The sequence below is a fragment of the Syngnathoides biaculeatus genome, chromosome 3, assembly GCF_019802595.1.
Source record: "Syngnathoides biaculeatus isolate LvHL_M chromosome 3, ASM1980259v1, whole genome shotgun sequence".
NCBI classification, from domain to species: Eukaryota; Metazoa; Chordata; class Actinopteri; order Syngnathiformes; family Syngnathidae; genus Syngnathoides; species Syngnathoides biaculeatus.
This window is the reverse complement of record NC_084642.1, coordinates 26,761,137-26,788,654: the sequence shown is the minus strand read 5'-3', so window position 1 is coordinate 26,788,654 and position 27,518 is coordinate 26,761,137. Positions and strand designations below refer to the sequence as shown.

The 27,518-nt window shown below is 39.5% G+C and overlaps 1 protein-coding gene across 5 annotated transcripts in view; it reads left to right on the top strand.

The window, feature by feature from the left end:
• Window positions 1–27,518, top strand: part of LOC133498362 (protein diaphanous homolog 3-like) — a 160,640-nt gene that overhangs the window by 72,945 nt on the left and 60,177 nt on the right. For 3 of the 5 annotated variants that reach the window (XM_061815088.1, XM_061815091.1, XM_061815089.1), the window contains 6 exons: window positions 5,802–5,931; window positions 7,649–7,774; window positions 11,523–11,686; window positions 15,938–16,073; window positions 21,616–21,711; window positions 22,036–22,098. In XM_061815088.1, the coding sequence (XP_061671072.1) occupies window positions 5,802–5,931; window positions 7,649–7,774; window positions 11,523–11,686; window positions 15,938–16,073; window positions 21,616–21,711; window positions 22,036–22,098 (715 nt within the window). Of the gene's footprint in view, window positions 1–5,801; window positions 5,932–7,648; window positions 7,775–11,522; window positions 11,687–15,937; window positions 16,074–21,615; window positions 21,712–22,035; window positions 22,099–26,975; window positions 27,386–27,518 lie in introns of those variants that run through there. The other 2 variants (XM_061815093.1, XM_061815092.1) reach the window with 2 other exon arrangements.

Here is a 27,518-nt window from a genome sequence, read left to right as displayed (position 1 = left end):
CAACCTAATCTTATATCTATGTAGACCTTGTTTGCCTATCTTTGCCCCAGGTGCCAAGGACTTGGCAAACACTTGTGCATTTGGAATGAAGACAGAAGAGTCCGTTTTTCTGCATGATAGTGATGATGACAGAGAGCAGAGTGTAATCCTTGGGTTGGAGATTCATCCATCTTTAGCTGCATAACATTGAATGAAGCCATTCATCACTGCCAAAATTCTGCCCTGTTAAACTTGTGGTTTCAATATTACCTTCCGATAAATAACGTATTTATTGTATGTCTACTTGATGAATGACTTGGACAGGAGTACAATCAACAGATCTGTTTTTTGTTTTCTTGTTTTTTTTTTATCTTAAATGCTGATGATCCAGTGCACTTTTTTCCATGATCTAAATCACCTTTATGCTGTGGGAGCTGATGAATAAGGCTGATTACTACATATGAAAGCACACATTATATTAAAAATTGTATTGTCAACCTTGATAAACCCGCGGATGAATTAAGGATTTCCTGTGGGAATTTAAGATTTAGAATGAAACGAGAAAATTAAGATGAAATGTGGTGGGGAATGGTGGCACGGTTGCATAACTGATTAGAGAATTGGCCTCACAGTTCTGAGAACCGACATTTAAATCCCAGCCCCGCCTGTGTGGCGTTTGCATGTTCTCCCCGTACATGCGTGGGTTTTCTCCGGGCACTCTGGTTTCCTCCCACATCCCCAAAACATTCACACAATATTGAGACGCTAAATTGCCCTTAGGTGTTATTGTGAGTGTGACTGTTGTTTCACTATGTGCCCTGCGACTGGCTGGCAACCAGTTCAGGTTGTACCTTGCCTGCTGCCGAATGACACCTTGGATAGCTTCCAGCACTCCCGTGACCCTTGTGAGGATGAGCATCTTGGAAAATGAATGGCCACCGCGCTGACGTGTGAACATTTTGGATTCAAGCCAGATGATCGCATCGTCCCACAAAGATTGATAAAATGGTACTGTATGTCGAATTTGTATAGAGTTGCAACAAACTCAACAACTTGAATTATCTAAGTGATAAAAATCCATTTTCAACACAATCAGCCCACCCAATATCTTCAGCTGGGAACAAAAAACAAGGTGAGACATTTCAAGTTTCCCGTCAGTGTACGGTTTTCAATGGTCATTGCTGTAGACTATTACTCTGAGGGATTCTAACTGCTCTTAATGCTAGCAGACCCCTGAAAAACAACAACAAAAAAATATTCTCCCATCACCAAATTATTAGCAGCAACCCTTTTAGCACTGTGACTTACTGTAATGTCCTTGTCTCAAAAGTCAATTGTCTGTTGTTGTTGTTCACGTACAAAATGTCATACTAGGGCGGCTTCAACTACTGTAGACAAATTCCTTGGTGTTTTTGACATACATGGTCAATAAAGATGAATCTGATTTTGCAACCCTTTGCTTAAACAATGCAAGTAGAAACATGACCATGTGTATGGTGCGTGTACAGTATGCTCACTTTATAGGCAGTATAACATTACTATTGTATGAGATGACGCCATTAAACATGTTGACAAAGCAGTGTTCAAAGAAAGCCTGCTGACTTTTAAAATGTAGTACAAATTCTTCTTCATCTTATCGTTTCAGCTTGTCTCGTTAACGGTTGCCACAGCGTGTCATCTTTTTTCATCTAAGCCAGGGGTGTCAAACATATGGCCCGCGGGCCGGATCCGGCCAGTCTGGTGGTTTGGTACGGCCCGGGGAAGAAAGCTGCATTGTATAAAAAAATATGAATTTTCTTTAAAATTTGTAGTTCTTGTATTATCCGCTAGGGGGCGCAGTGTTTTAGTACATGCAGACAACATGAAAGCAACACTGCGCCGGAAATATGGACCACCTTGACCTGGTAAAATTGAACGTCTGTACAGCGTCTATTGGCGACAATTGCATTATCTACTTTTCCGTTTGCCTCGCACCCTCATCAACAAAATGTCTTTGTCAAAAAGGAGAAAAGTAGACACAGAGTGTCGGACTTTTCAAGAAAAATGGACATGTTCTTATATGTTCACGGAGGTGAATGGGAAACCTGTGTGCCTGGTGTGCCAGCAGCAAGTTTCGTTGCTTAAAGAATACAATATTCGGCCCCATTACGAAACTCAGCATAGTGAAAAATACAACAGTTTGCATGGAGAATTGAGAAAACAGAAGGTAAATGAAATGATGGCGCGTCTGAAGAAACAGCAATCTGTTTTCACCCGGAGCCGAGAAGCCAGTGATGCTGCGGTGAAAGCCAGCTACCTAATTGCGAGCCAAATGGCAATGGCATCAAAGCCGTACAGTGATGGAGAGTTCATCAAAAACTGCTTGCTGACGGCTGCTGAAATTGTGTGTCCTGAGAAGCGACATGCTTTCGCCAATATAAGCTTGACAAGAAATACCGTGGCAGACAGGATTTTGGAACTCTGCAGATTTGGACCACCAACTAAAACGCATTTGTGGCATTTTCTGTTGCGATTGATGAGAGTACTGATATCACGGACGTCGCTCAACTGGCCATATTCATTCGTGGAGTTGACAAGACTTTGAATGTCACAGAGGAGTTTCTCGAGCTGGTGCCGATGATCGACACCACAACAGCTGAGGACATTTTCAGCTCCGTCGTCGGAGCGCTGGACAGAGTCGGAGCGGACTGGTCACGCGCCGTAAGCCTGGCTACTGATGGTGCGCCGTCAATGATCGGTAAAAAGGCAGGTGTTGTGACAAAGTTCAGAGATAAAGTACAAGCCGCAAATGGGGGAGGTAATTTTTGGACATTTCATTGCATTTTGCATCAGGAGGCATTATGCAGCAAATCGCTAAGAATGGATCACGTCATGGAGGTGGTTGTCCGAACTGTTAATTACATCCGAGCCAGAGGTCTCAATCATCGTCAATTTGACAGCTTTCTCAGTGACTGTAACATTATCCATGGTGTGCCTTATCACACGAACGTACGATGGTTAAGCAGAGGTGCTGTGCTAAAGCGGTTCTTTGATTTACGTGATGAAATCGGACAATTCATGGAGAAAAAAGGTAAACCTGTTAAGGAATTACAGTGCCATCTGTGGCTGCAGGACCTTGCGTTTATGGTTGACATCACTGAGCACTTGAATATTCTTAACAAAATGTTGCAGGGACGCAAAAAAATCGTAATACAGTATTATGACAGCATACGTGCATTCAAGTTAAAGCTCGGGTTATGGGAGACGCAGGTGGCAAGCAGTGACCCTGCTCATTTTCCCTGTTTAAAAGATATGTGCGCAGCAAGCGTTAATTCTGACGTGAAACGGTACAAAGAGAAGATTTCAGGGCTGTTGATGGAGTTTGAGAAAAGATTTCAGGTTTTTAGCGAACTCGAAACAGATTTTGCAGTTTTTCGCTCACCATTCACAGTCAAAGCTTCTGATTTGCCCGTTGCCATGCAACTTGAAATCATTAATTTGCAGTGTGATGTAGAACTGAAGGACAGATTTGCCTCTGTAAGCTTGGACACATTTTACAAGTACCTTCTACCAGGCTATCCCGCATTGACAGCACTAGCTGCTAAAACATTGTCCATGTTTTGAACAACCTACCTTTGTGAGCAAGTTTTCTCACTAATGAACATTAATAAAACAAAGCTGCGCTCAAAGCTCACACATAAGCATTTGAATGAGATTCTGAAATTGGCTGCTTCTCAGGACATGATGCCTCATTGATACACTTGTGCAGGATAAACGATGTCAAGTTTCAAGGGCAAATTCCAAGCAAGACGAATAATTGCTGTGAAAGTTATTCATTTGTTCAAATTGCTTTCCAGATGTTGAAAAACAGTGTTCTTAAGTTCCACAAGGCTGGTACTAAATGTTTTTGGAACATTGTTACTATTTCTGTGATCAGTTTTATGTACAACACACTTAAATATATGTTTAACTGTGTAAAAGTGTTGTTAAAATTGCACATACTTTATTTATGTTCTTATGTTATTCTCTGTTCATAATATATTTTTCATAATGTAAAAGGAAAATTCTGTTAATAAACATTTTGATAATTTACTCATTCTTTGCACTAATTATTAGTATTAGTGACTAATACAAAGGAAAAAAGTGGGCTTATTGTTAGTTCTATGTAATGTTGCAATGAGTTTACTGGTCCGGCCCGCTTGATCTCAAATTAAGCTGTATTCGGCCCGCAGACCAAAGGGAGTTTGACACCCCTGATCTAAGCCTATTACCTGCATCTTCCTCTCTGACACCAAATGCCCTCATGTCTTCCCTCACAACATCCACCAACCTTTTCTTTGGTCTTCCTCTCGCTCTTTTGCCTGGCAGCTCCATCCTTCTACCAATATACTCACTCTTTCGCCTTTGGACATCTCCAAACCATCGAAGTCTGCTCTCTCGAACCTTGTCTCCAAAACATCCAACTTTGGCTGTCCCTCCAATTGCCTTATTTCTAATCCTATCCAAACTGCTCACTCCAACCAAGAACCTCAATATCTTCATTTCTGCCACCTCCAGTTCTGCTTCTTGTTGTCTCTTAAGTGCCACCGTCTCTAATCCGTACATCATGGCTGGCCTCACCACTCTTTTATAAACGTTGCCCTTCATCCTAGCGTAGACTCTTCTGTCACGTATTTTGATCTGTTTATGTTAATCATGTTGCTACTTGGCACTTTTGTAACCAGCTGGAAACTTGTATGGCAGTATATTACCTGGTAAGCCAAATTTTTAATATTTAAGTATAATTTTTTGTAAACACAGGCTGAATCAGTTTTATTTTTAAATATTCCATTTATTCTACAAGTACAATGTTAATGTATATTATTTTTAGACCGAGAATTAGTGAAACTTTTTTTAAAAGGATGTTTTTGCATTATTATGCTCTAATAATGCTGTAATAAGTTGCAAGGACTTCTCGTTCTGTGGTTGGGACTCATTTTTCTATTATGTGCTATTGTACACTCACACAGTTTCAAGTACTGTTTAAAATTATATATGGATGTATTGTAAAGTTTTCTCCATTAGATTCTGATGAGACCTTAAAGAAGGCAGCACACATGCTCACATAGCTGTCCATTCAGTTTGCAAACCATTTGGGCCAATTCCAAAGTTAGTTCTGTATTGCAAAGTGTTTGAATACACTGTGCAGTGATTGAAGTTGCTATTTTGGGTAAGACAAAACACAGTTTTCAGTGTTAATGGGTTTAGTTTGGGATCTGGGCTCCCTCTGTGCAGTTTGACATTGACATGGATGTTATTAGTGCTGAGAAATGTGCCCTCATAAATTTACATCTGATGAGAATGAAGTAACAAAAAAAAGCTGCAGTTTACAAACCTGTGAGATATTTTCTTCTAGTATTTTGAATTACAATACAGTATGGAGGTTACTTTCGGCTTGTCCCTTTCGGGGTCGCCACAGTGTGTCATCTCAGATGAACGCACATATATGTTTGGCACAATTTTTACGCCGGATGCCCTTCCTGACGCAACCCTTCTCAGGGAGTGGAGGCCCCAGTGGGATACAAACCCACAACCCCTGGTTTACCAAACCAGTGCTTTAACCACTGAGCTACGGGGCCTCCCTTAAAATACAGTATAATGTGACCATTGATCGGTAATATAATAACAATAAGTAGCGTTTAGATGCTAATCTGCCAGAGAGATTGTTTTCACTTCCTTCATTGAACACCATAGTGCATTTCACTGTCAGTAATTCTTCCCTTGTCCCAGGTGGAAGAGATAATTGCCATTCTATGTATGGATTTCTAGATTTTGATATTTTTGTGACTCTGTTGTTTCAATAGTTAAAGGATACAAAGTCAGGTGACCAGAAGACCACGTTGCTTCATTTCCTGGTGCAAATATGTGAGGAAGAATTTCCAGATGTGATCAAATTTGTTGAGGACTTCAAACATGTGGACCGAGCAAGCAGGGGTAATCACTATATGCAAATTCACACTTGACACACTTTAATTGTTCTAGATACATTACAGCAGTGTACTGTTCTAGATACAATACAGCAGTGTACATAAAGATTAAATACCTGAAAGTGCAAGGATTTTTATGAATCTTGTTGAGTATTATAGTTAGGCAAATGCATCCATTTGCTATACCGCTTATCGTGAGTTGAGTTCCATGTGTGCTGCAGCCTATCTCAGCTGACTTCAGGCAAGGGGCTCGTTCACATGCCAATCACAGGTTATGATCAAGAAGAAATGTTTTTATTTTTGTTGTTGCACCATCCTTGGTATTATAGGAATCAAATACAAATAAGACATTTTGCTTGGTTGTGTGGTGGTGGGTCTGTTTTAATTCTAGTCCATTGCTTTTCCCCTAACATACTACTAAATCCTTATGTGAGTAAGTTGTACAGCCAGTGTGAATATTTTTACAAATCCTACCGTGCATCTTTTTGGGATGTGGGTGGAAATCTGAGTACACAGAGAAAACCCACAGAGGCATGGGAAAAGCATGCAAACTCCACACAGTCAAGGCTGGATTTGAAACCAGGTCCTCAGACTGTGAGGCAAATGTGCTATCCAGTCATTCATTGTGACATCCTGTGATTAATCCATGGTTCCTTCGATATTGCCGTTATATTTGCTAAATATTATTTACAACTTTGCACACATTTGTAACTGACTCTTTCAAAGTTGTATTTTACCTTCAAAATGTAGTAGCAATACAAATCTACAAAAATTGAGAGCAGCATTGACCTAAAAAATTCAAATCTGTGGGCAGGGGGGAGGGTATACTCTGAACTGGTTACCAGCCAATCGCACCGCACAAACAGTAGAGACAACCATTCGCACTAACAATCCCACCCACGGCCAGTATAGAGTCTTCAATGAATGGATGCTTTTGGGATGTGGGAGGAAACCGGAGTGCCTAGAGAAAATCCATGCAGGCAAGGGGAGAATGTCCAAACGCCACACATGCGGCAGTGGGAATTGAACCCCAGTCCTCAGAACTGTGAGGCAGACACTTTGACCAGTTACTCTACTGTACTGCCAAGTTAAATAAATGAAAAAGTAAATATGGTCTGTGCTATGCAATTGTGACCATGCCTATTTTTATCTTCATTGTGGTCTCTTCTTTTGGAAATTCCATTTGCGATTGTCAACAATGGCCAGAGATATGTTGCCCTGTGCATATTTCTATCATTTGGGTTTCCAGTTCATAAAACCCACAAAATCAGGTATTTATTCACCATTTACTTATTGGGTTTTTGAGGAAAAAAGAAAGAAAGAGACCCCTCCATGAGCCATCACCTTATCGTTGTGGAGGCATTTGTGTGTCCCGAAGATCTTAGGAGTCCTGAGTCATCTGGGGCTTTACACCCCTGGTAGGGTCACCCATGGCAAAATGTTCCGAGGCAAGGGACCAGACAAAGTGCTACTCCATAACCCCTATCACAAATACAAGTATTGGATCTCGGTTTCCCTCACCTGGACGTGGCTCACTGGAAGCCCCCCTCTGATCTGATTTTTAATTTTTTTTTTCTCTACTTTGATCCTTTACACCTTAAAAATGTTATTGCAATTGAGTTTCCTCATCTAATTTTTTCCCTCCCGTTTTCTTGACACAGTGATGTGCCTCTTCGTGCTTTTGTGAATCTCCTTTCGCCTGAATGCATGTTGGTGTGTGTTAGTGTCTGCAGAGAATTTGGAAAAGACCCTCAGGCAGATGGAGGGGCAGCTGTTGCAGCTGGAAAGAGACCTCAAGACTTTCTCTTCCCCGGATGACCCCAGTGACATGTTCGTTAATAAAATGGCTATATCCTTTAAATATGTACAGCAGCTGTCTATTGCATTCTCAGCATAATGTGTTTTATTTATGTGTGTGTGTATATATATATATTTTTTTTTTTCCTTTCGGCTTGTCCCGTTAGGGGTCGCCAACTCGTGTCATCTTTTTCCACCTAAGCCTATCTCGTGTATCTTCCTCTCTAACACTCATTGTCCTCATGCCCTCCCTCATAACATCCATCAACCTTTTTTTTGGTCTTCCTCTCACTCTTTTGCCTGTCAGCTCCATCCTCAGCACTCTTCTACAAATATACTCACTCTCTCGTCTCTGAACATGTCCAAACCATTGAAGTCTGGTCTCTGTAACCTTGTCCCCAAAACATCCAACTTTGACTGTCCCTCTAATCAGCTCATTTCTCATCCTAACCAACCTGTTCACTCCAAGCAAGAACCTCAGCATCTTCATTTTTGCTACCTCCAGTTCTGCTTCCTGTTGTTTCTTCAGTGCCACCGTCTCTAATCCGTACATCATGGCCGGCCTCACCACTGTTTTATAAACTTTGCCCTTTATCCTAGTGGAGACACTTCTGTCACATATAACACCAGACACCTTCTTGTTTAAAGTCCCACCCCGCTTGGACCCGTTTATTCACTTCCTTACCACACTCACCATTGCTCTGTATTGTTAACCCCAAGTATTTGAAGTCATCCATCCTCGCTCTCTTCTCCCTGGAGCTTCACTCTTCCTCTTCTGCCCCTCTCATTTATGCACATATATTCCTCTCCTTGCCAGTGCGTCCCTCCACCTTTCTAATTGTTCCTCCGTCTGCTCCCTGCTTTCACTGCAGATCACAATATCATCTGCAAACATCATAGTCCAAGGTGATTCCAGTCTAACTTCATCTGTCAGCCTATCCATTACAACCACAAACAGGAAGGGGCTCAGCGAGGATCCCATATGCAGTCCCACCTCCACCTTAAATTCTTCTTAGACACCTACGGCACATCTCACTGCTGTTCTGCTGGTCTCATACATGTCCTGTACTATTCTAACATATTTCTGCACCACACCACACTTGCGCATGCAGTACCACAGTTCCTCTCTTGGTACACTGCCATAGGCTTTCTCTTGGTCTATATTTTTATGTGTGTGTGAATGGGCGTGTCCGTGTGTGTGTGTCTGTAAGTAAGTTTCTTTCGGCTTGTACCTTTCGGTGTCGCCACAGCGTGTCATCTCAGATGAACGCACATATGTTTGGCACAATTTTTACGCCGGTGCCCTTACGAACTCACAACTCTTTCTCTCTCTTTCTCTCTCTCTCTCTCTCTTCTCTCTCTCTCTCTCTCTCTCTCTCTCTCTCTCTCTCTCTCTCTCTCTCTATCTCTCTCTCTCTCTATTTATATATATATATATATATATATATATATATATATAAAACTAATAGTTCACATCAGTATGACACAGTTGCAGGTGGACCACCGTTTCACATTTTGATAGACGAACGTGACTGAACAGCACACCTGCCAGCGTCTGTATTTTGTTCATTGCATTTTCTTTTATTTAAATTAATTAGGCAATTAGTTTCCAATGCAGCCCTATAGTTTCCAAAATATGTTGAAAGAATCAAGCCCCACAATCCAATTTGTGGGACAATTGGGGATTAGTGCTAAAATAAGATCAAAACCAAATAGCTGTTTCTTCATTATTCATTTATATTATTATTTTTTTATTATTCACTGACTGCTAAGGGGCTCTGATGTCAGCCTTTTTCCAGAACTCATTCAGTTATCTGCGATGTCATTTTGCCCTTACTCTCATGCATTCAGTACACATTTTCACCAATTTAGGTTGTAGTGTACCAGACCAAACTCTATCACCTTGCAGATGTGGATATACCTGTGTGATACTAACTGTCCACACAGTCATAAAATAGATTGTGTTTTAAAAATTAAAGCACTTTAGTTTCTTTAGCATTTTAATTGTAATAGAGATCAGAGCAGGACTGTCAACATTTGTCATCATTTGTGAGTAAGACTTGCCCGGAAAATGATTAGGGCGTTTCAACCAGGAATGGTTAATATGAGTTAGCAATTGATGCTAAAAATGTCAGGAGGTTACACTTTGGTTATGTTTTTATACATTAATATAAATGCTTGCAAATAATTTTACTTCCTAAATGTAATAACCTATACCATAGCTACACAAGTAACATCTTATCAAAACAATACAATTCACAGCTAAGGGGTAAAATAAGGGAAGAGGGTATAGAGCTCTTGGACCTACGTCATAAAATGACGTGACATTGCCATATTGCCGGTCAAACAAAGCATTGTTGCAAGTTAATTCCTTTGACATGAAACAAAAATGTCTTATAGCACGACATCCAGAGTTTTGTCCGATACCATTAAAGATTTAGAAGATGATAATGAACGAAGGTACTTGGAAAAATTAGAGACAGTTGGCATAGAGGATGTTTTCGCAGATAAGAAATTAGACTGTTAATACGCTTCCGCTTGTCTTGGCCAACGGGATATACACATGTATCTGGTGAGTAATTTACACGGACAAGTTTGAAAGCGTATAAAAGTCCGGACGCCTACAAATACTTCATTGCTGGATCTGTTCTCAAACTGGAATAAATCCCACATAGTGATGGACCCACTCAGGTTTTTTCAATACAAATAGCAATATTTTGAAAAATGACCCCTGGTTTTACACAAACTTGCATTCATTAACTAAAAAAAAAAATTAGGACAGGGAGTCGTCTCCGCCGTACATGGAAGCGTATTGTGGCTACACGTTAACCTCCGTAAACCTCTCTGCAACAGACGGTTTATTTATTTATTCAAATTAGTCAACTTGACATTATGAATACTTCTTGGTAATTTGAGATCAAGAAGAATAATTCCTACCTGAAATGAAGTGATCATGACACAGGGATGTGTATTTGGTTGGGCACCATCCATCATGTTTAATTGCAGAAATCCATCGATCTTTTCTGGTCTTTTCTGATGGTATTCTATAGAATGATCTGTCTCGTCTCATGTGACAACCAACAGCACTCGGCATTGTGCATATTCTGCTCCGGTTCAATGTCTCCCACAATCGCGAGCAGCTTTGTTTGACCTGTAATATGGTGCCGTGAAAATGGTGACGTCACGTGCAGGAGCTCTTTAATATCAGTGTGGCTCTCGACAACCATTCCAATTTTGCAATCCTTTTCGTCCCAAAATGCAAGAGAATATTTTCTGTACCTCTCAATGCCACCTGTCGATTGGTGTTTTGGCACGATCCTTCTGAGCAAACTGCTCCTCCGGCTGCCTCAAGTTTGAAGAGTGCCTTCTCACCAACTCCTGACCGGATGTTTCAATTCCTTCTTCAGATGTTAACTGGGATTTAGTGGATTAGGTCGTTGTCCAATGTTTTGTACTCATTCAGTGTTGAGTATTTTCCTATGGGGCTTTCCTTCTGTAATGAGGTGTACAATTTTGTCGATGTGTGTAAACATTCTCATCTCCAGCCAGTTTTAGCTGTGGACAAATATAATGATTTAATTTGAATAAATGGTGGACTTTAATTTTTACTCACGATAAATGTAATTTTCTATTTTCACATTTTAAATATATTACTAGAAGTCCCTGATGCCCTAAAGCTTCCCAGTGTTGATGACACACCTGGGTAAATGTATTAAGTAAAAACAAGGTTCAATCCTGACCCTTGCATTTAAGCATTTTAAGTGATGATTTTTTTGTTGGACCTTGACCAAGACCCTTACAGCTTCAGCAAAGTGGCACGTGAGCAGTATGGCAAGCTGGTAATAATGCAGAGCAACATGGAAACACTTTACCTGAATCTTTTGGAGTATTTTGCCGTTGATCCAAAGAAAACATCAGTAGATGAGTTCTTCTCTGATCTCAGCAACTTCCGGACCATGTTCACAGTGAGTACACTGTATTGCATTATTGTGCACTTTTACAGAATGTTCATCATTCACATAACAAAATCCTATCCCTCCATATATCCATTTTCCATTGCATTTATCCTCTCGGGTACCGGAAGCTATCCCTACTGACTCTGGTCTAGAGGTGGGGTACACACTGAATTGGTCACCATCCAGTTGCAGGGCACGTATTAAAAAAAAAAAAAAAACACTCATATTCGCATTCACACCTATGGGAAATTTGGAGTATTCAATTCACCTCTATCGTTTTTTGGGGGATGTGGGAGGAAACCAGAGTACTCTGAGAAAACCAACCCATTCTACACAGGCGAGGATACGAACCCAACAAGGACTGAACTCAGAACTTTGAGACAAATATGCTTTCCAGTTGCCCACCATGCTGTCTTAACCCTAGTTTAATTAGTTCCAGAAACATCTGAAGTAAAGCTTGGAATGAAATTCACGACTGTTTGCAAACTTTCAATAGGTTACCTGTTGTAATTACTTGTATGTCATATCCGAATGATAGAAAATTCTGAGATTGCTCCTGAGGTTACTCAGTGACCATAAGATGACCGAGTCGCTGCGCGTGTATTCAACCATTGGGAACTTAATTTAGAGATCACTTGAGTGAATATGGAGACTATAACCCAGGGAAACAAAGCCAAAAGCAAAGGCACATAGAAAAAGGATATGAAGACCCAAACCAAACCCCTTATCTCGAGGAAATGGTGGGAGGGAAGGCAGTGCACGATTATGAAGTAACAATGTTCCGTATAGGACTCAAAGGTATAACTAAACAAGTGAACTTTTAAAGTCGATCTGAAAGATAACTTTAAAACTCTCAAAGAAACCAAACAAGATATGGGTTGGGAGTTGGTTGACTTTAAACAAGTGAACAAATAACTTCAATTTCAATATGTGTAGCAATCAAATCAGATTAAATAAAAATATAATTTATTTGGGGAAGGTTACACAGGAGGGACGTCATTGTCACTTCTGGTTTGACGAATTTCTTGTCCTATGCGTTATAAATCTCATTTTTGACTCATGGGGCACCACGTAACTTACTATCTGCAGATAACAGGGAAAATAATGGAAAAAACGTAATAGTTATTACTCAGTCATTGTAGGTTCGGAACATCTTAACTAAAACAGGTTCTCCGTAGGGCTTTGTCGGTTCTCCTAAAGTCAAACACAAAGACAAGGGTGCACATCGTGAATTTTATAGAAATTTGAAGAGGGGCTAACAGGGGACTCTACATCAACAGGCAAGATAAGATGATAACGGAAACAAGCACAGACAGACATTGACTTAGGAAGCTGAATTATGATGTGAAGAGGAGGTCAGTGAGCGTGGGATGGTCTGACTTGTAGTAGGAATAACTGTTCTCATTAAATTTAACTCAAATATGCACCAATCTGTACGTTTAGTAGGACTTACTAGCGTTGACCATGATTGAAACAGGTTAAGCTTCTGGGTTCGACCCGAGGGCTGGTGGTCGTCAGAAGTTCAACAGCACCACGAAGCTAAAAATGAAAACAAATTGAAACACGTCGTAAAGAGTATCAGATTCAATAAATATTAGGGAAATATGGAATTCCGATTGCTGTTAATTTGAGGCTGACTTTGTTCTACTTTTAGGGGATGGCACTTTCAAACAGTGGTCAATGAAACTTAACGAGTCAATACATACAGTAATAAAAAAAATAAGGAATTGCTGAACTTCCAAAGTAAAGGGGGCGAGCGGCAGAGTATTGGAAGTATTCCTCCATCTTCCCGATCAACCAATACTGCGATTTCTTCATCAGATGAGGATAAATCTAAGAAATCAGTGCTGGGCATAATGGTTTACCATGTAATCGAGTGTTCGGAACGGCACGTAACACATCACATCCGCACACGTAGGTCATGTGACTCGCGAAAATGGCGGCGCACCTGAAAATTCGTAATTATCAAAAATCTTCTCCAAACACTATAAAATGACAGAGGATTTAACATCACATTATCAAGATGGAGTACGTATTACATGACCTATTAGATACATTGTTACTCCAAACCACCGGAATTTTCCTTTAAAGGAAAGTCTGTTCAAAATATGAGGGCAAATATGGAGAACTTATATTGAAATGGTGTAAGGGTTGTATTCTATGGAAACACTTTTTTTAATGAAAGGGATTGCTGGAAAGACTTCTTTATTAATGCACTCTTCTACAAGCTCCAATTTTTCTTCTTTTACATTTTTTTTATTTTATTTAGTTGTGGAATTCTCAATGTGGAAAATGTTTTAGCATATACTTTTTCCATATTAAAAATGTTTGTGCGCTTTTGTTCACTTCGCAGTAATGAAAATCTTGATTGAACACAATAAAGTAATTGCTTATTAATGCATAGTGTATATTACTTTTGTACTTATTTGTTATTCGTGGGCTAGTTTCTGATCCCTGACACTTCAATATTACATCATTAGTATTCTTTATTTTATGGTCCTATTAAACATACCACTGAATAAGAAGTGAAAAAGCAAAGTATTGTCAGGACTTTGAATAAATGGTTACAACTCTCAAGGTAGTCCATTGTTCCATTTTAAGAGGCCAAAGATTTAAGCAGTTAGCACCTTTTAGTAATTTGTTGAAAAGGTGTCTTCCCCCCCATCATCCTGCTGGAAGCCAATGCTAGGTCAACAAATGTCTGCACACAGTAAATCTCAGCACAGTAACCTCTTGGTCAAATATGTGTCAGCATTTACCCTGCTGTGCCAAGGTCCATGCTATTAGGTATGTGCCGTTTCGAGACCATGCCATGCAATGAACTGATCCTTGAACTGCAACTGTGTTCTGTGTTCTGAAAATATGAGTGCCTGATTGTGTGTGGGGAAAAAGCTAAGGAGCTTTGCCTCAACATCAACAAAAATAGCAAAATGACAAGTGCGTACAAAGCTGCATACACAAACCTGTACACACACATGCAGCATGCTCAGTCACCCCTATCAAGGAGACCCAGGGCGAGGCCACACATCTGACAGGAATCCAATTGAGCGTGTCTAATGGTAGACGTCCATGAGAAGAGGCGGGGGAAAAAAGACCTGGAGTGATGAAGGAGAGCTGAGGGCAATATCCTCCATCTCTGTCCCTCTCTCACTTTTCCTCATCACTCTATTAGAATGTTGTAGGTAGAATATGTATGACAACTAACATTTTTTTTCTGATAGAATAGTGATCACATGGTTTGTTACAGATAATATTTTTTTCCCGTTGCTTTTCCTTCAGAGCCAAAATACGGATTAACTGTTTTTACATTCTTTTGGTGCTTATTCATTTGCTGTATGTTATCGCTACTTAGATTTGATTTTAGAGACAGTATGGTCTTTAGATACTGATTATCATATAATTTGATTTTGTTTGAGCAAGGGTGTTCTGAAGTATTGGTCTTCAGCTGCTTTTGTCCTGGAATCTCTTTGTGAAGTGTCATCCTCTCTTAAACAAGACCACTTGTTGTATTGACCCATTATTGACTAAACATTGCTGTCCCTTTGCTATTAGCAGCAGCAAATGGTCAATCCACCAAAACCCCACGTCTCAGTGAATCTACATTTCAATATTGATGGGGCCATCTGCATTGCTTTGCAGGACGACAGGGAATTTTGTTTAACCTATGATAAACTGTTATCAAGAATCCATTCCTAGGCTGTTTTCAAGCCACAATTGTCTTATTAAAACGTTTGACAATGAACACTTGGTTAATTTCATGCCATATTTGTTACTCTTATATTACTTTGTTTGCGTTTCCCTTTTATTTTTGTTTATTATGTATTTCCAATGAATAGTTTTTTAATACCGCACCCTATGTTCTTAGCCTCTTATAGGATTTTATTTCAGTTTCCATCTGCTTCCAGGTATTAGTAGTTTGCTTGCCATGATACTTCCACATAGTAGCAAGGAGTAAGGGCTATTCCACTCAGTGAGGCGACCCAAAAAAAAAATGCAAATAGAGTGCACACGCTCACTGCTTATATGAACTCATAACGTTCCACATAATAACTACAAAATCCATGGAGTGGACCAGTTAAATCGGAATGGAATAGGACGACAGTCATAAGTGAAAAGTTAAGGTTTAGGTGTGGTGTTTGGAGAGTAAAAAATCAAAATGAACTTAAACACCTCGACCCATATAAACTCACACCGCACCATCTGTATACGGAACCAAATTTTTAATCACACTATTTAGGTGTTGTTTTTCTTATTTTACAGCAAGCACTCAAAGACAACATGAAGCGTAAGGAATCTGAGGAGAAACAAAGGAGAGCTCAGGCAGGAAAGGAAAAAGCTGAGCGTGAAAAGCAGGAAAGACAGCAGAAGAGGAGCGGGTTACTTGAACTTAATGCAGGTAGACACCATTAAATCTTTTCCTCTCAACTCTTGCATGCTTTTGTTCGCCTTTACATGCCTGTATGCTAAATCAATCTAGGATCAAATTACATATCAGATTTTTGTCACTCAGGCTACTGTGGTATAAGCACCCTTGATTGAATTTTTGTTTAAAACTATCTCGTTTCCCCTTTTTTGTGGGATTATGGTGGACACATGTGAAGTAAACCGTTAATAAACTCGACTGTGGGGCAAATCAAATTGAAACAGTCTTACAAATTTGATAGAAAAAATGTGTGGTGGTTGTCCATTGGCGCTCGGGGAGAACGTTCATTCAATGATTGGTTTGTGCATGTGAATAAATGTTGGCAACAGCGTGCAATGTTGACAACAGCAAGCCTGAGGGGGGCGATGTTGGTCACAATACGGAATCCTCTTGGTTGACATCAAGGTGCACTGTTGAAGAGTTGTCGTTTAGATGTCACTCTACACAGAATATATACAAAATATCTGCGATAGCTATTTGAGGCAAATATTGGGGCTAAAATCCTGTAGTTAGATCTAGGCATTAGTAAATAAGCCTCTGGATTTATTTGCGTGTTTAGTGTCAATATGTGTCTGTTGAGGTTGAAAATGCAAGGTTTTATCAATATAGTTTTGCCACCGTGCCTTGAATTTATCACAAACAACCCTGCTTAGATGTAATGCTCCTTCAGGAACTTAGACTCCAAACTACCCTGCTCCATTGCCTGTACTGACACTTTCTACAAATGTTGAATATGATGGAAATGGTTATTTCCATAGTTCCATTCAAAATCATCATAGATTCGGGGCCCATGATTTAAACCATTTCAAGTGTTTTTTTTTTTTTTTTTTTTTTTTTTTTTACATCATTTGGGCTCCAGCTCATAAAGCCCACAAAATCGGGAATTCAAAAAACTGCGAATACCATGAAGAAATCAGCCCAAATTTTGCAGGCCATAAAGGTTTCAAACTGAGTGTCACATACAAAGCATCTGCTCAACTAAAAACACCTGCAAAGGTTTCCCCAGGTGTCATTAAATTGCTTCAGTTTGGTTCAGTTGTCTCAGTTGGGTTCAATAAAAGGGAGACTAAAGACTTGACAACTGCCCATAATAATTGTCGAACAACTGTGCCGTTCAGTGCTAATTAAGCTAGAAATTTAGAACTTCCAGTCATTTTTGGGTTTGTCGTTCTTTCCCCCTTTTGAGTCTTACTGATGCCAAGAACAACACAGCCTCCAGACCTATTTTCAATGCCAAAACAGAGACTGGCAGAAAAGATCAGCCCCAGCCCCATTCTAGCATATACATGTATAGCTACAGTAACATTTGCCAACTGTTGTCTTGCCTGCAGATAGAGTGCATGGTATAAAACCACAACTGCAGTTTGTGCCAAAGTATGATCAGATGTTTGGCTAAATATAATATCAAAACTTCCCATTCCCTCACTGTTGAGTGCCAAAGTTTAACCCAGATTCACGAACTTTTCAAGGTTTAGTAATACAGCACAAGGTAATTGTTGCATCTTGTTCTAGTGGATTGGAATATGTGATGTCTTTCATTCCTATCATGTACACAGTCAAAAACCGATCTGAAAATGCAAGAAGCATGGTAAATATAAAACATGCAAGTCCTCAGTGAGCATGTGATGGTAAGGTATAGCTCTGTATCATCTCTTGTGTAGTGAAGTGAATTATCAAAGATTTGTCTCTGCTTTGTCCATTATTGATAACCACAGTGTTTCAAATTATGATGCACATCGGTTAAAAAAAAAAAAAAAGATTCTGAAGCAGATGGGAATCCTGGAAAATCTTCGCAATATATTGAAATTGTAATTCCTTAGATCAATGGATCAATGGTTTCTACCTGAATCTAATTTTTAGCTCCAAGAATTGTTTCCCAGTGATGATGTTGGTCGGTAAAGTGGAGTCCACATTTAAAGATCTTCTTTTTAATGGTGCGCCGCAAGTTTTGTTCAAGGTGATAAAGGTAGAAACAGAACTTTTTTTTCAGTTTTCACATTCATTGGCAGCCAATGTTTCGATGGTATTATTTGCAGTTTGGAATGGTTGATGTTCAAATGCAAATTTAGCACTATATTGTACATGCTAAAAAGTAGTTTTTGGCAGTGTATGAATACAATAGCAGACAGACGCTATGCTGCATGCACAATTTGTTTAAATGAAATTATTTCTTAGTGATTTGGCATTTTGCCACCAACCTGGGCCTACTCACATTCACAAAATGTTTTGCTCTTTCTGTCTGTCTCTGACCAGGGAGGATTGCCCTCAATGAAGATTTTTTTTATATACTCATTTGACTATCTATCCACATAATGCTGAAGGACAAAACAATAAATAATGGAAGATAATAACGTTGGCGTTTTGTTGTTGATGAGCCTATTGCCTAATCATAATATTTTAATACTGTATTTTCCCCGCCATAGACAAACTATAGTCTATCTACACTATACAGACTGTTGTCACGTTTGCAATATATGATGTAGCAATTTGAGTGAGTGTGAGCTTCATCTTAGAGCCATTTACATAGCCTGACAGAGATTGAAATTCAGATTGGATTGTGTTTTTTGCCCTCTTGTCACTGTGCCCATCTATGATAAATCCATAGTATAAACTCCCACGGCAGTAAAGTGCCATATTACACGAGTGGTATTACAAATAAAGCTACAAACTATTAAGACATCAAAACCTGAAAGGAGCTAGAGGTTTCCTCTCTGAAGCAGCAATGACCACCAACACACGTTTTCACCCCATTTTGTCCTTATCATACAGTCGGCACGATCCACTCTTGTTGTCCCTGCAATGGTAACGAGTGACCAATGATCGTAAAAAACGGCATGTGGTGGTATCAGAATGGAAGTTTTAATTACAGACAGTGCAATCATAAAAGAGCAAATTTGTCTTGTAGCCTTATCCAGGTATTACAGATTACGTGTGCGACTTTTTTTTTATAAGTTTATTGGCCGTCAGATATTTATATTGCTACGTCAAAAGTCACGCAACAAGCCTGAACATAAACTGGCTTTTTGTTTTCAATTTGTGTCAGCCTGTAGCAGGCAGGGCAGGACGACTTGTTAGTGCATCAGTCTCAAAGTTCTGAGGACCAAGGTTCAAATTCTGGACCTGCCTGTGTGGAGTTTGGATATTCTACCCATGCCTATGTGCGTTTTCTTCAGGTACTCCAGACTGGAGAGATACAGACAAACATTCCTACTCACATTCACATCTACATCAAATTTTTCCTCAATTAACCTACTGTTTGAGGAAATCTAAGTACCCAGGGAAAAAAGGCACAGGCATGGGGAGAACATGCAAATTCCACATGGGGGAGGCCGTAGTTCAGCTCAGAACTTTGAGGTGGATGTGCTAACTAGCCACCAAAGTTGTTACTTAATAGGATTAATGTATTTAATTTAATTGAAGCTAATCAAATGGAAAATCAAAAAAGAAACCTACTTGTTATGCGCACTTGTATACACACATAATGTACATACTGTACATTAACATTGGGATTATCTAACTCCAGGGCTGTCACTGTCAAATATTTTTAAAATTGATTATCCTTTAGCTATTTAGCACACTATCCATCCATCCATTTTCTTAGCAGCTTATCTTCACGAGGGTCGCGGGAGTGCTGGAGCCTAGCCCAGGTGTCAACGGGCAAGAAGCGGGGTATACCCTGAACTGGTTGCCAGCCAATCACAGGGCCATTGAGACAAACAGCCGTACTCACAATCACACCGACGGGCAATTTAAAGTCTCCAAATAATGTTGTATGTTTTTGGGATGTGGGAGGAAACTGGTGTGTCAGGAGGAAACCCACGCAGGCACGGGGAGAGCATGCAAACATCTGAATCAGATGCCCGAGCCACCTCATCTGGCTCCTCTCAATGCGGAGGAGTAGCAGCTCAACACTGAGCCCCTCCCGGATGACTGAGCCTCTCACCCTGTCTCTAAGGGAGAGCCCGGACACCCTGCGGTGGAAACTCATTTCGGCCGCTTGTATCCGGGATCCTGTTCTTTGGGTCACGACCCGCAGCTCGTGCCCATAGGTGAGGATAGGAATGTAGATCGACTGGTAAATATTGGGGTTTTTTTAGTAGCTGTATACACAACTACCTGTCATTTGGAAACCACAAAGCTCTCGTCCTTTGCACCTGTACAATCCATTTTTTACAACCAACTGGGTATTTTGGGAAAGTATGAAGAGCGAATCCATCCTCCCGAGTGTTCGAGCAATATCCAGCTATACAACGAGCTGGCATTTTGGCTAACACGAAGGAACAACGAGCTACCTTCCAGCAGGTAAAACTAGTATAAACAGACGAGACTGCTTGAGTGCACTACTGCCCCGTACGTCACTTCCTGCTTCTTCTCGAAAATAAATCCCTTGAGACGATTTTCATGGCGGGAGTTACAAAAAGTCATATAACTCAAAAACATGTTTTGTGGTGAAAAAACGGATGGGTCCATACCGGCTGCTGTTTTTTCATTAATAAGATACGAAAAAGTATGCAATTCATAACAGTGGACCTTTAAACTTGTACAGTTGTTAGATTTCTGATGCTAGATGTTTAAAAACCAGAGCCAAGCAAGTTCTGTGTAATGCTCAGTGTTAAAATATTGTTTTAGTCTCTTTTGACTCTTTTTTTTTTTTTTTTTTTTTTTTTAAAGACTCTTTTGTCTTTGAGTTCTGAGTAAGTTGCCTAAAACTGGACTGTTTTTACTCCGGTACAGTACCTATATTGTCTTCCAGCTCAACTCTTTTTTGTTCACCTCCCTTAAGAGTACCCCAATGTATTTCATGTTCCTGTACTTTGGAGTCAAATCGGGAACTGCACTTGACGGCACACACTTCAGGTTTCAGTTATTTTATATCTGTTCCATTCTGTTTTTCTGCAAATATGTACATGTGTGTTGCTGTGTGGAACAATAATGCTGCCTTTGAATTTTCTTGGCTGCCCAAACAATTTTGGATTTCAAGAAGCGTTGGAGCTGCTCAGAAATGCAGGCTATGTTCTGCTTTTAGTAATGAAGAACAAGGCATGAGCAGAACTTTTCTTATATATAATCACTGAAAAAAGGCAGACATCTGTAGCATTTTGTTTGTTTGAGGAAAACAATACTCTGTCTACACTCTGTTTTCTTAGTAAACCATCAAACATCACATACACGGATTTAAGACTTAAACTTCGGTCATATTTTGCCATTGAGTTCCATATTTTCTGCTTCCTTCAGGTAGCTTCTGATATTCTGTCAGCAAATTGACATAATCATCTGACTTATGTCCAGAACATTTTACATGAGTAAAAGCCACCTTCTGTTTTTTTTTTTTTTAAGTGATATGGTGTGTGCAAGGCTTGTGTTTATGTTTGATGTACTATGTTCTTACTGTGTTCTTAGTGTCAGGTCGAAGTTGTTTTGCAACCATTATGTAAAAGCTCACAACTAAAAGAATGTCTAGATTGTCTGATTTTCTTTTTTTCTTCAACAACCCTTTATCTTCTTGGGTTTTCAGAGAATGATGAGACAGGTGTGATGGATAGTTTGCTGGAAGCCCTCCAATCAGGAGCTGCATTCAGAGACCGCAGGAAGAGAGCACCCAGACCCAAAGGTAAGTCTCCCATGATTTTACACACACTGGCTTATGGACCAACATTGAGACTATAACTGGGTTCGCCAAACTCTGGTCTACTGGCCAGTTATGGCTCAGCGTTTTTGTTTTTGTTTTCTTTTTTATTTTTTTAACTAGTTCATTGGCAAACTCTACAAATGAAATGTAAATGGCCAAAATGCATTAATTCCCATTTTATATTTGAACTATAATTTCATGTTGTACTCTTGAACTCTGTACTGCAACTTGTTTTTATGAATGTTCAGACGTTTCTGACTCCTGTAGTATGTGTTGGCATGGTGTGCTCACTTGCCTCCCTTGCAGATATACAGAAGAAGGCCATAAGCCCCAGCTCCTACCGTCAGGTTTTAAGGCCTATTAATCATGGTAAAGCAGAAAACAAAATTCTATTCGACTAAAGCTTCAGGCATGACCAACACTATTTTACTTGCTCTCATAAATGATCCTTAACCATTTCCTCCTTTGCATGGAATGAGAACTTTGTTCTTGTGTCGACTTACCTTTTCAGTTATCCATCTTACTGCTACTTTGTTTGTGCTGTGCGGTTTATATGAATGGCTATTTTCAGGCAGTGATGAGTTTTGAATGGAGAAAACGATACAGTATATGGAAAGCTGAGTTATCATTCTTTGAAATTTGCATCTAGTACGGGTGGGCGAGATATATTGGCTTTGATATGATAGTGAAGCCTGCTTTTTAGAGGTATCCAATTTTACACTGAGTATTCACTGTGTTTAAACAAACAAAAGGTTGCATAGCCGCTCATTTGCTTAATCAGCAGAGATGGTCTGGTCACGTGACTCCGTGGCAAGCAAAATAAACAGGATCTTGCCATCAAGAATAGATTCTTACCTTAGAAAACAAATGTTTCCGATTCTGTTCTCAAATTAGTATATGAAGTTTGAACACATTCACAATAGCCATTTTCTCTCTCTCACACTCTCTCTCTCTCAGCGAGCAACCTTTTTATGAGTGTAGTACCTTAACAAATGTGTGAATTGGAGCAGTGGAACTCATCTGTAATCTTTTGCTGGCCAACAGGAAAATGACAGTGGCCACTGATATACTGCAGGGGCATGTCATATTAGTTTTTGGACAATTCTTTCTTTTTTTTTTTATACAAACGCTTGAGCAAAGTTTATTTTATTGTCCAAAACAAGTATTTATTCCAGTAATCTGACATTGGCAATTGTCAAAGAACAAATTTGTCTTGTAATCTGATCTGGGTTGTCTTTCCTACACTGCTTAACTTTTATAAAAATAATTATTCATGGTCAGATATTTACAGTACTACATCAAAAGATGCGCAACAAGACTAAAAATGAACTAGCATTCGGATTTCAATATCCTATGCACGTCGTCGAAGTGGAGTGAATGTCTTTTGCGGAGCTGATCAATGATGTCATCAATGGGATCTTTGAATTATGACATAAATGCTGGTCAGCATAGAATGCTAATTATCCGCGGATTCCAATCAGATCAGTGTAAAGTCTACTAATTACATTGAAAGAATAGCTCAACATTGTTGATTGTTAATTCTTGTGGCTGGAGGAAGTACCAAAGTTCTCTGGTTCTAACTTTTGAGAACTCTTACCAGTGGTTTTTAAGGTAAAATTACATATAGGAAATACAGTATTTTGAATGTGTTATACCGTAATTTCTCGAGTATAAATGTGTCCTGAAGTATAATGCGCACCCCCAAAGTTGACCTAAAAAAAAAAAAAAAAAAAAAAAAACAACAGGAAAACCCTTCTACCAATGTACAATGCGCACCACCAATTTGCTGCTACCCATATGCTCAAAATATTGTGAATTATCTGTGTTTATGTTTTGTTAGGTTTGTACTTGTATTGTTTTTCACCCTAACCCTAACTGTCTGTACAACAATCATTAATAATGATGTGCATGTGCTGATGTAGCGGTAATATAATCTCGGGACAGGCCACAGGACACAGTTGTCCTGGTCCCTGTAATTGTCAAAACAGAATCCCTCAACCAACTAAAATAAATGCTCAAAGACAGCATCACATTTTATTAATGCAGCGTGTCATCCCATGTGCCATCCATTGCGTTTGTGGGGAAACATATTTTGAATCCCAAGAGTTTTGGTTCCACAGCGCAGCCTCTCACCCACCTGACGCCATAGGAAACCTATGGCGTCAGGTGGGTATCAAGACAACGTGAGCTCAAGCTATGTAGAAACGACGGTAATGGGCACATTTAAAAAAACAAAAAACAAACAAAAAAAAAAACAACCATTTCAATTATGTGCGTGCTCCCATTTTTTTTTTTTTTTTTTTTTTTTTTTATTAAATGTTCCCATGAGGCTTGTATTAGGTATTTGAGCTCACGTTGTTTTGATACCCACCTGAAGCCATTGAGGTGAGCTATCCTTGTTTCAGACCGCTGCACTACTTCTGGGTTGGCAGCATCATCGGCACGCGTGATGATACATTTGCTTTAAAAGCAGCTGCACAAGTAGCTGTTGTACTCAATATTTTTTGTCTTGGTTTAAGTTAAAACAAACTTACGAGCAGTCGTTTCTGGACTTTGGTGCAGTGGCAACAAACATGCTACGCTAACGATCATAAAATGCAAGCTTCCCAAGGAGGTCATAGAGTTCAGGTTGGGGGCGCACATTACCGTAATAAATATAGATGTGTAACAAGACATCGAATAACATATCGAAGTACCAAGTACCGATTAACTCTTGTCTTATGGTATCTTCTCTTAAAATGTAAATGCATCTTGCTTGGCCTGGTATATTCACAAAATGTATTTGTTACCTTTGTTTATATTTTATGTCTAATTTCATACGAATGGAAAGTGTTATTTCTTATTTTGTATCTTTACTGTAAACATTTTAGAGTTATAGCTGTAACTCTTAAGTTGACTTTTAAGTGTAATATGGCAACCTAAACTTCAGATTTCTTTCTGTCAATAGTTTTCCACAATCATGACCGAGGCACTTACATTGTAATCCTTTTACCTGTTATTAGCTATAATTGAAATCCCCATGGGCTGAGGTACCGCACACATGAAAACAAATTATTCCAGCTCAGGCCGCCCACATCATTGATGGCAGTGATAAAGGGCTTTGCTGTTGTTCTTCTTTGGAAAGCGATGAAGGGTAGGCAGATATACAGTGTAGGAGGAAAGAGACAGATCGAAGTAGCTGCAACATCAAAAATAATGCGAAATTGTGTGAGGATGAAAGATTAAAGCAGTTTATATGGCTGAAATGAAGGTATGATATAGAGTACAGTAAGAGACTATCAGGATTCTGCTACTGAAATGTGTTTGTGCACGTGCTTGTGTATGTTTGTTTGCAAGACAAAGATTGTACCTGACAGACCTAAATGTTAATGTGGGGATGACAATCAAAACAATGCACAAAGTTACGCTTCAGTAATGACTGCATTATGAATTGTGAAGGTAACAAGGACTTGGAAGTCGGAACTTTGCTGGTGCAGGTTACCCTGTTGGTAGATACATATCTGGCCTTGTTGACCTGTAAACCTAAAGACTTCTCTCTGCACAGCAGGCATCGTATTCAATGTGAAACACCCAGAGAAACCTGCTAATTACTTTTCTTTGCTCTGCCCAAACACCATCTCAGCCCTCTCAGTGCCCATTCATCTGAATTTCCCCCACTCCACCACCTGCCTCCTTAATAACACTGCTCCAAGATACCCTACAATCTCATGTCCCAACTGTCTTACTCAAAAATCTCATGGCCTGACAGTGGCCCTCCCCAAAAATAATATTATTGGTATGAAGTTTACAATTCTGCCTCAGCCCATCGCTCATAACTCTTGTCCCATCTACCTCACAAGAAAATCTAAGCATTTAATCAGCATACTTTTAAAGTGAGTCAAATCCAGACATTGGTGTTTCATTGACAATATTAAGTGGTATTTGACTGGCACAGCTAATTTAATGTCACCTAAATACTCTAACTTTATTAATAGAATAATTTTAATAATTGAGCTCAGAGATGTTGCTTCATTCTACTGAAGGAGGAAATATAATACAGAATACAGAATTCATATACTGTAATTAATGTTGAAGGAAGGCAGCTTGAACGTGAACATTCATTCTGCTGTTACTTTAGGTGGCCCAACAAAATGAAAAAAAAAAAAAAAAAGCTAAATTTGTCAAACTCAATGTGAAAATATCCATAAATTTTCTGAGCTGCGTATAACTCACAAGTGTCATGGGAGTGCTGGAGCCTATCCCAGCTATCAACAGGCAGGAGACAGGGTACACCCTGAACTGGTTGCCACCCAATCGCAGGGCACATGAAGACAGACAACAGTCGCACTCACAATCACACCTAAGGGCAATTTAGAGTGTCCAATTAATGTTGCATGTTTTTGGGATTTGGGAGGAAACCGCAGTGCCCTGAGAAAACCCACGCAGGCATATGAAAACAAGCAAGTTTAAAATAACTGTACCTTAATCATACATGTATATACATACATGTAAACATAGAGTGCCGTTATAAAGTATTCACTCTCTTCCTGATTTGTTTTTAATTATTATAATTTTTTTTTGTGCAGATCCATCACATACAGTGGTTTCAAATCATCAACCCAATTTTAGAGTCACAAATAGCTTTAATGGCCAAGTGTGTTAAAATACAAGGAATTTTTCTCCAGCAGTCGGTGCTGCCATGGTACGACATTAGAAACAAAGAACAAGGGATAACATAGCACCAAGAACAAAGAACATTTCTGTTTATAGGAACTATTCCTTATAAGACATGCAAGATGTAAAATCTATACAGACAAGTGTGTTAATAATGTCAATTGTGCAAAGGGAGAAGCTTAAAGTGCCGAATTGTGCCGTCTACAAAATTGTGTTTCTTTCGGCTTGTCCCTTTCGGGGTCACCACAGCGTATCATCTCAGATGAACGCATATATATGTTTGGCACAATTTTTACACTGGATGCTCTTCCTGACGCAACCCTTCTCATTGAGTGGAGGCCCCCGTGGGGTATGAACCCACAACCTCTGGTTTACCAAACCAGTGCTCTAACAACTAAGCTACGGGGCCTCGTGCCGTCTACAAAATATTTTGAAAAATATAAAAAACAGCAGGATGTCAGTGTGTGTTCTAACATGGCACAAGGCAGAGAAATATTCAGTTCGCTGATCAAGAATTTAATGACATAATTGCCAGAGAGGGAAAAGACTGTTCAACAACCTGCTACTTTTGACTTTCATTGATCTGTCTGTAGCGCTTTCCCGACGGTAGGAGCTGGAAGAACTGGTGGCCAGGATATGGAGGGTCCGAAAGGATCAAGCCTGCTTTGGACCTAGTTCGTGTTACGTGCAAGTCCTCGATGTTGGGTAGCATCGTGCCAACAATCCGTTCAGCAGTTTTGTTTGAGCAACAACACAAGGAAATAGAAAATGCAGTTTTAAAATGACAACACAGAACTCAGAACTGTGTAGGCTAATGCTTTACAGCTGTGCCACCATGCCGCCTGAATGTGAAAACACATAATTTGAATTTTCACTGTGGATAAAATAATCATACATTAATTTTCAAGTTTATTGGACTTTTATTCCAAACTAATCAATTCAATTCCACATTATCCTGCTCAGATTCACTTTTAAAATTCAAAGATTGAAATTAAACTACACGGTACACCAATTCAAATCATTTTTAAAATTTAGTTTTTTAATGCAATTATAAAAGTCTATAAATTCAAATGCACTGTATAATTCTTTTTTCAATTTGTGCCCGCACATTGTTCAGCCTATAATATTGTCCTGCA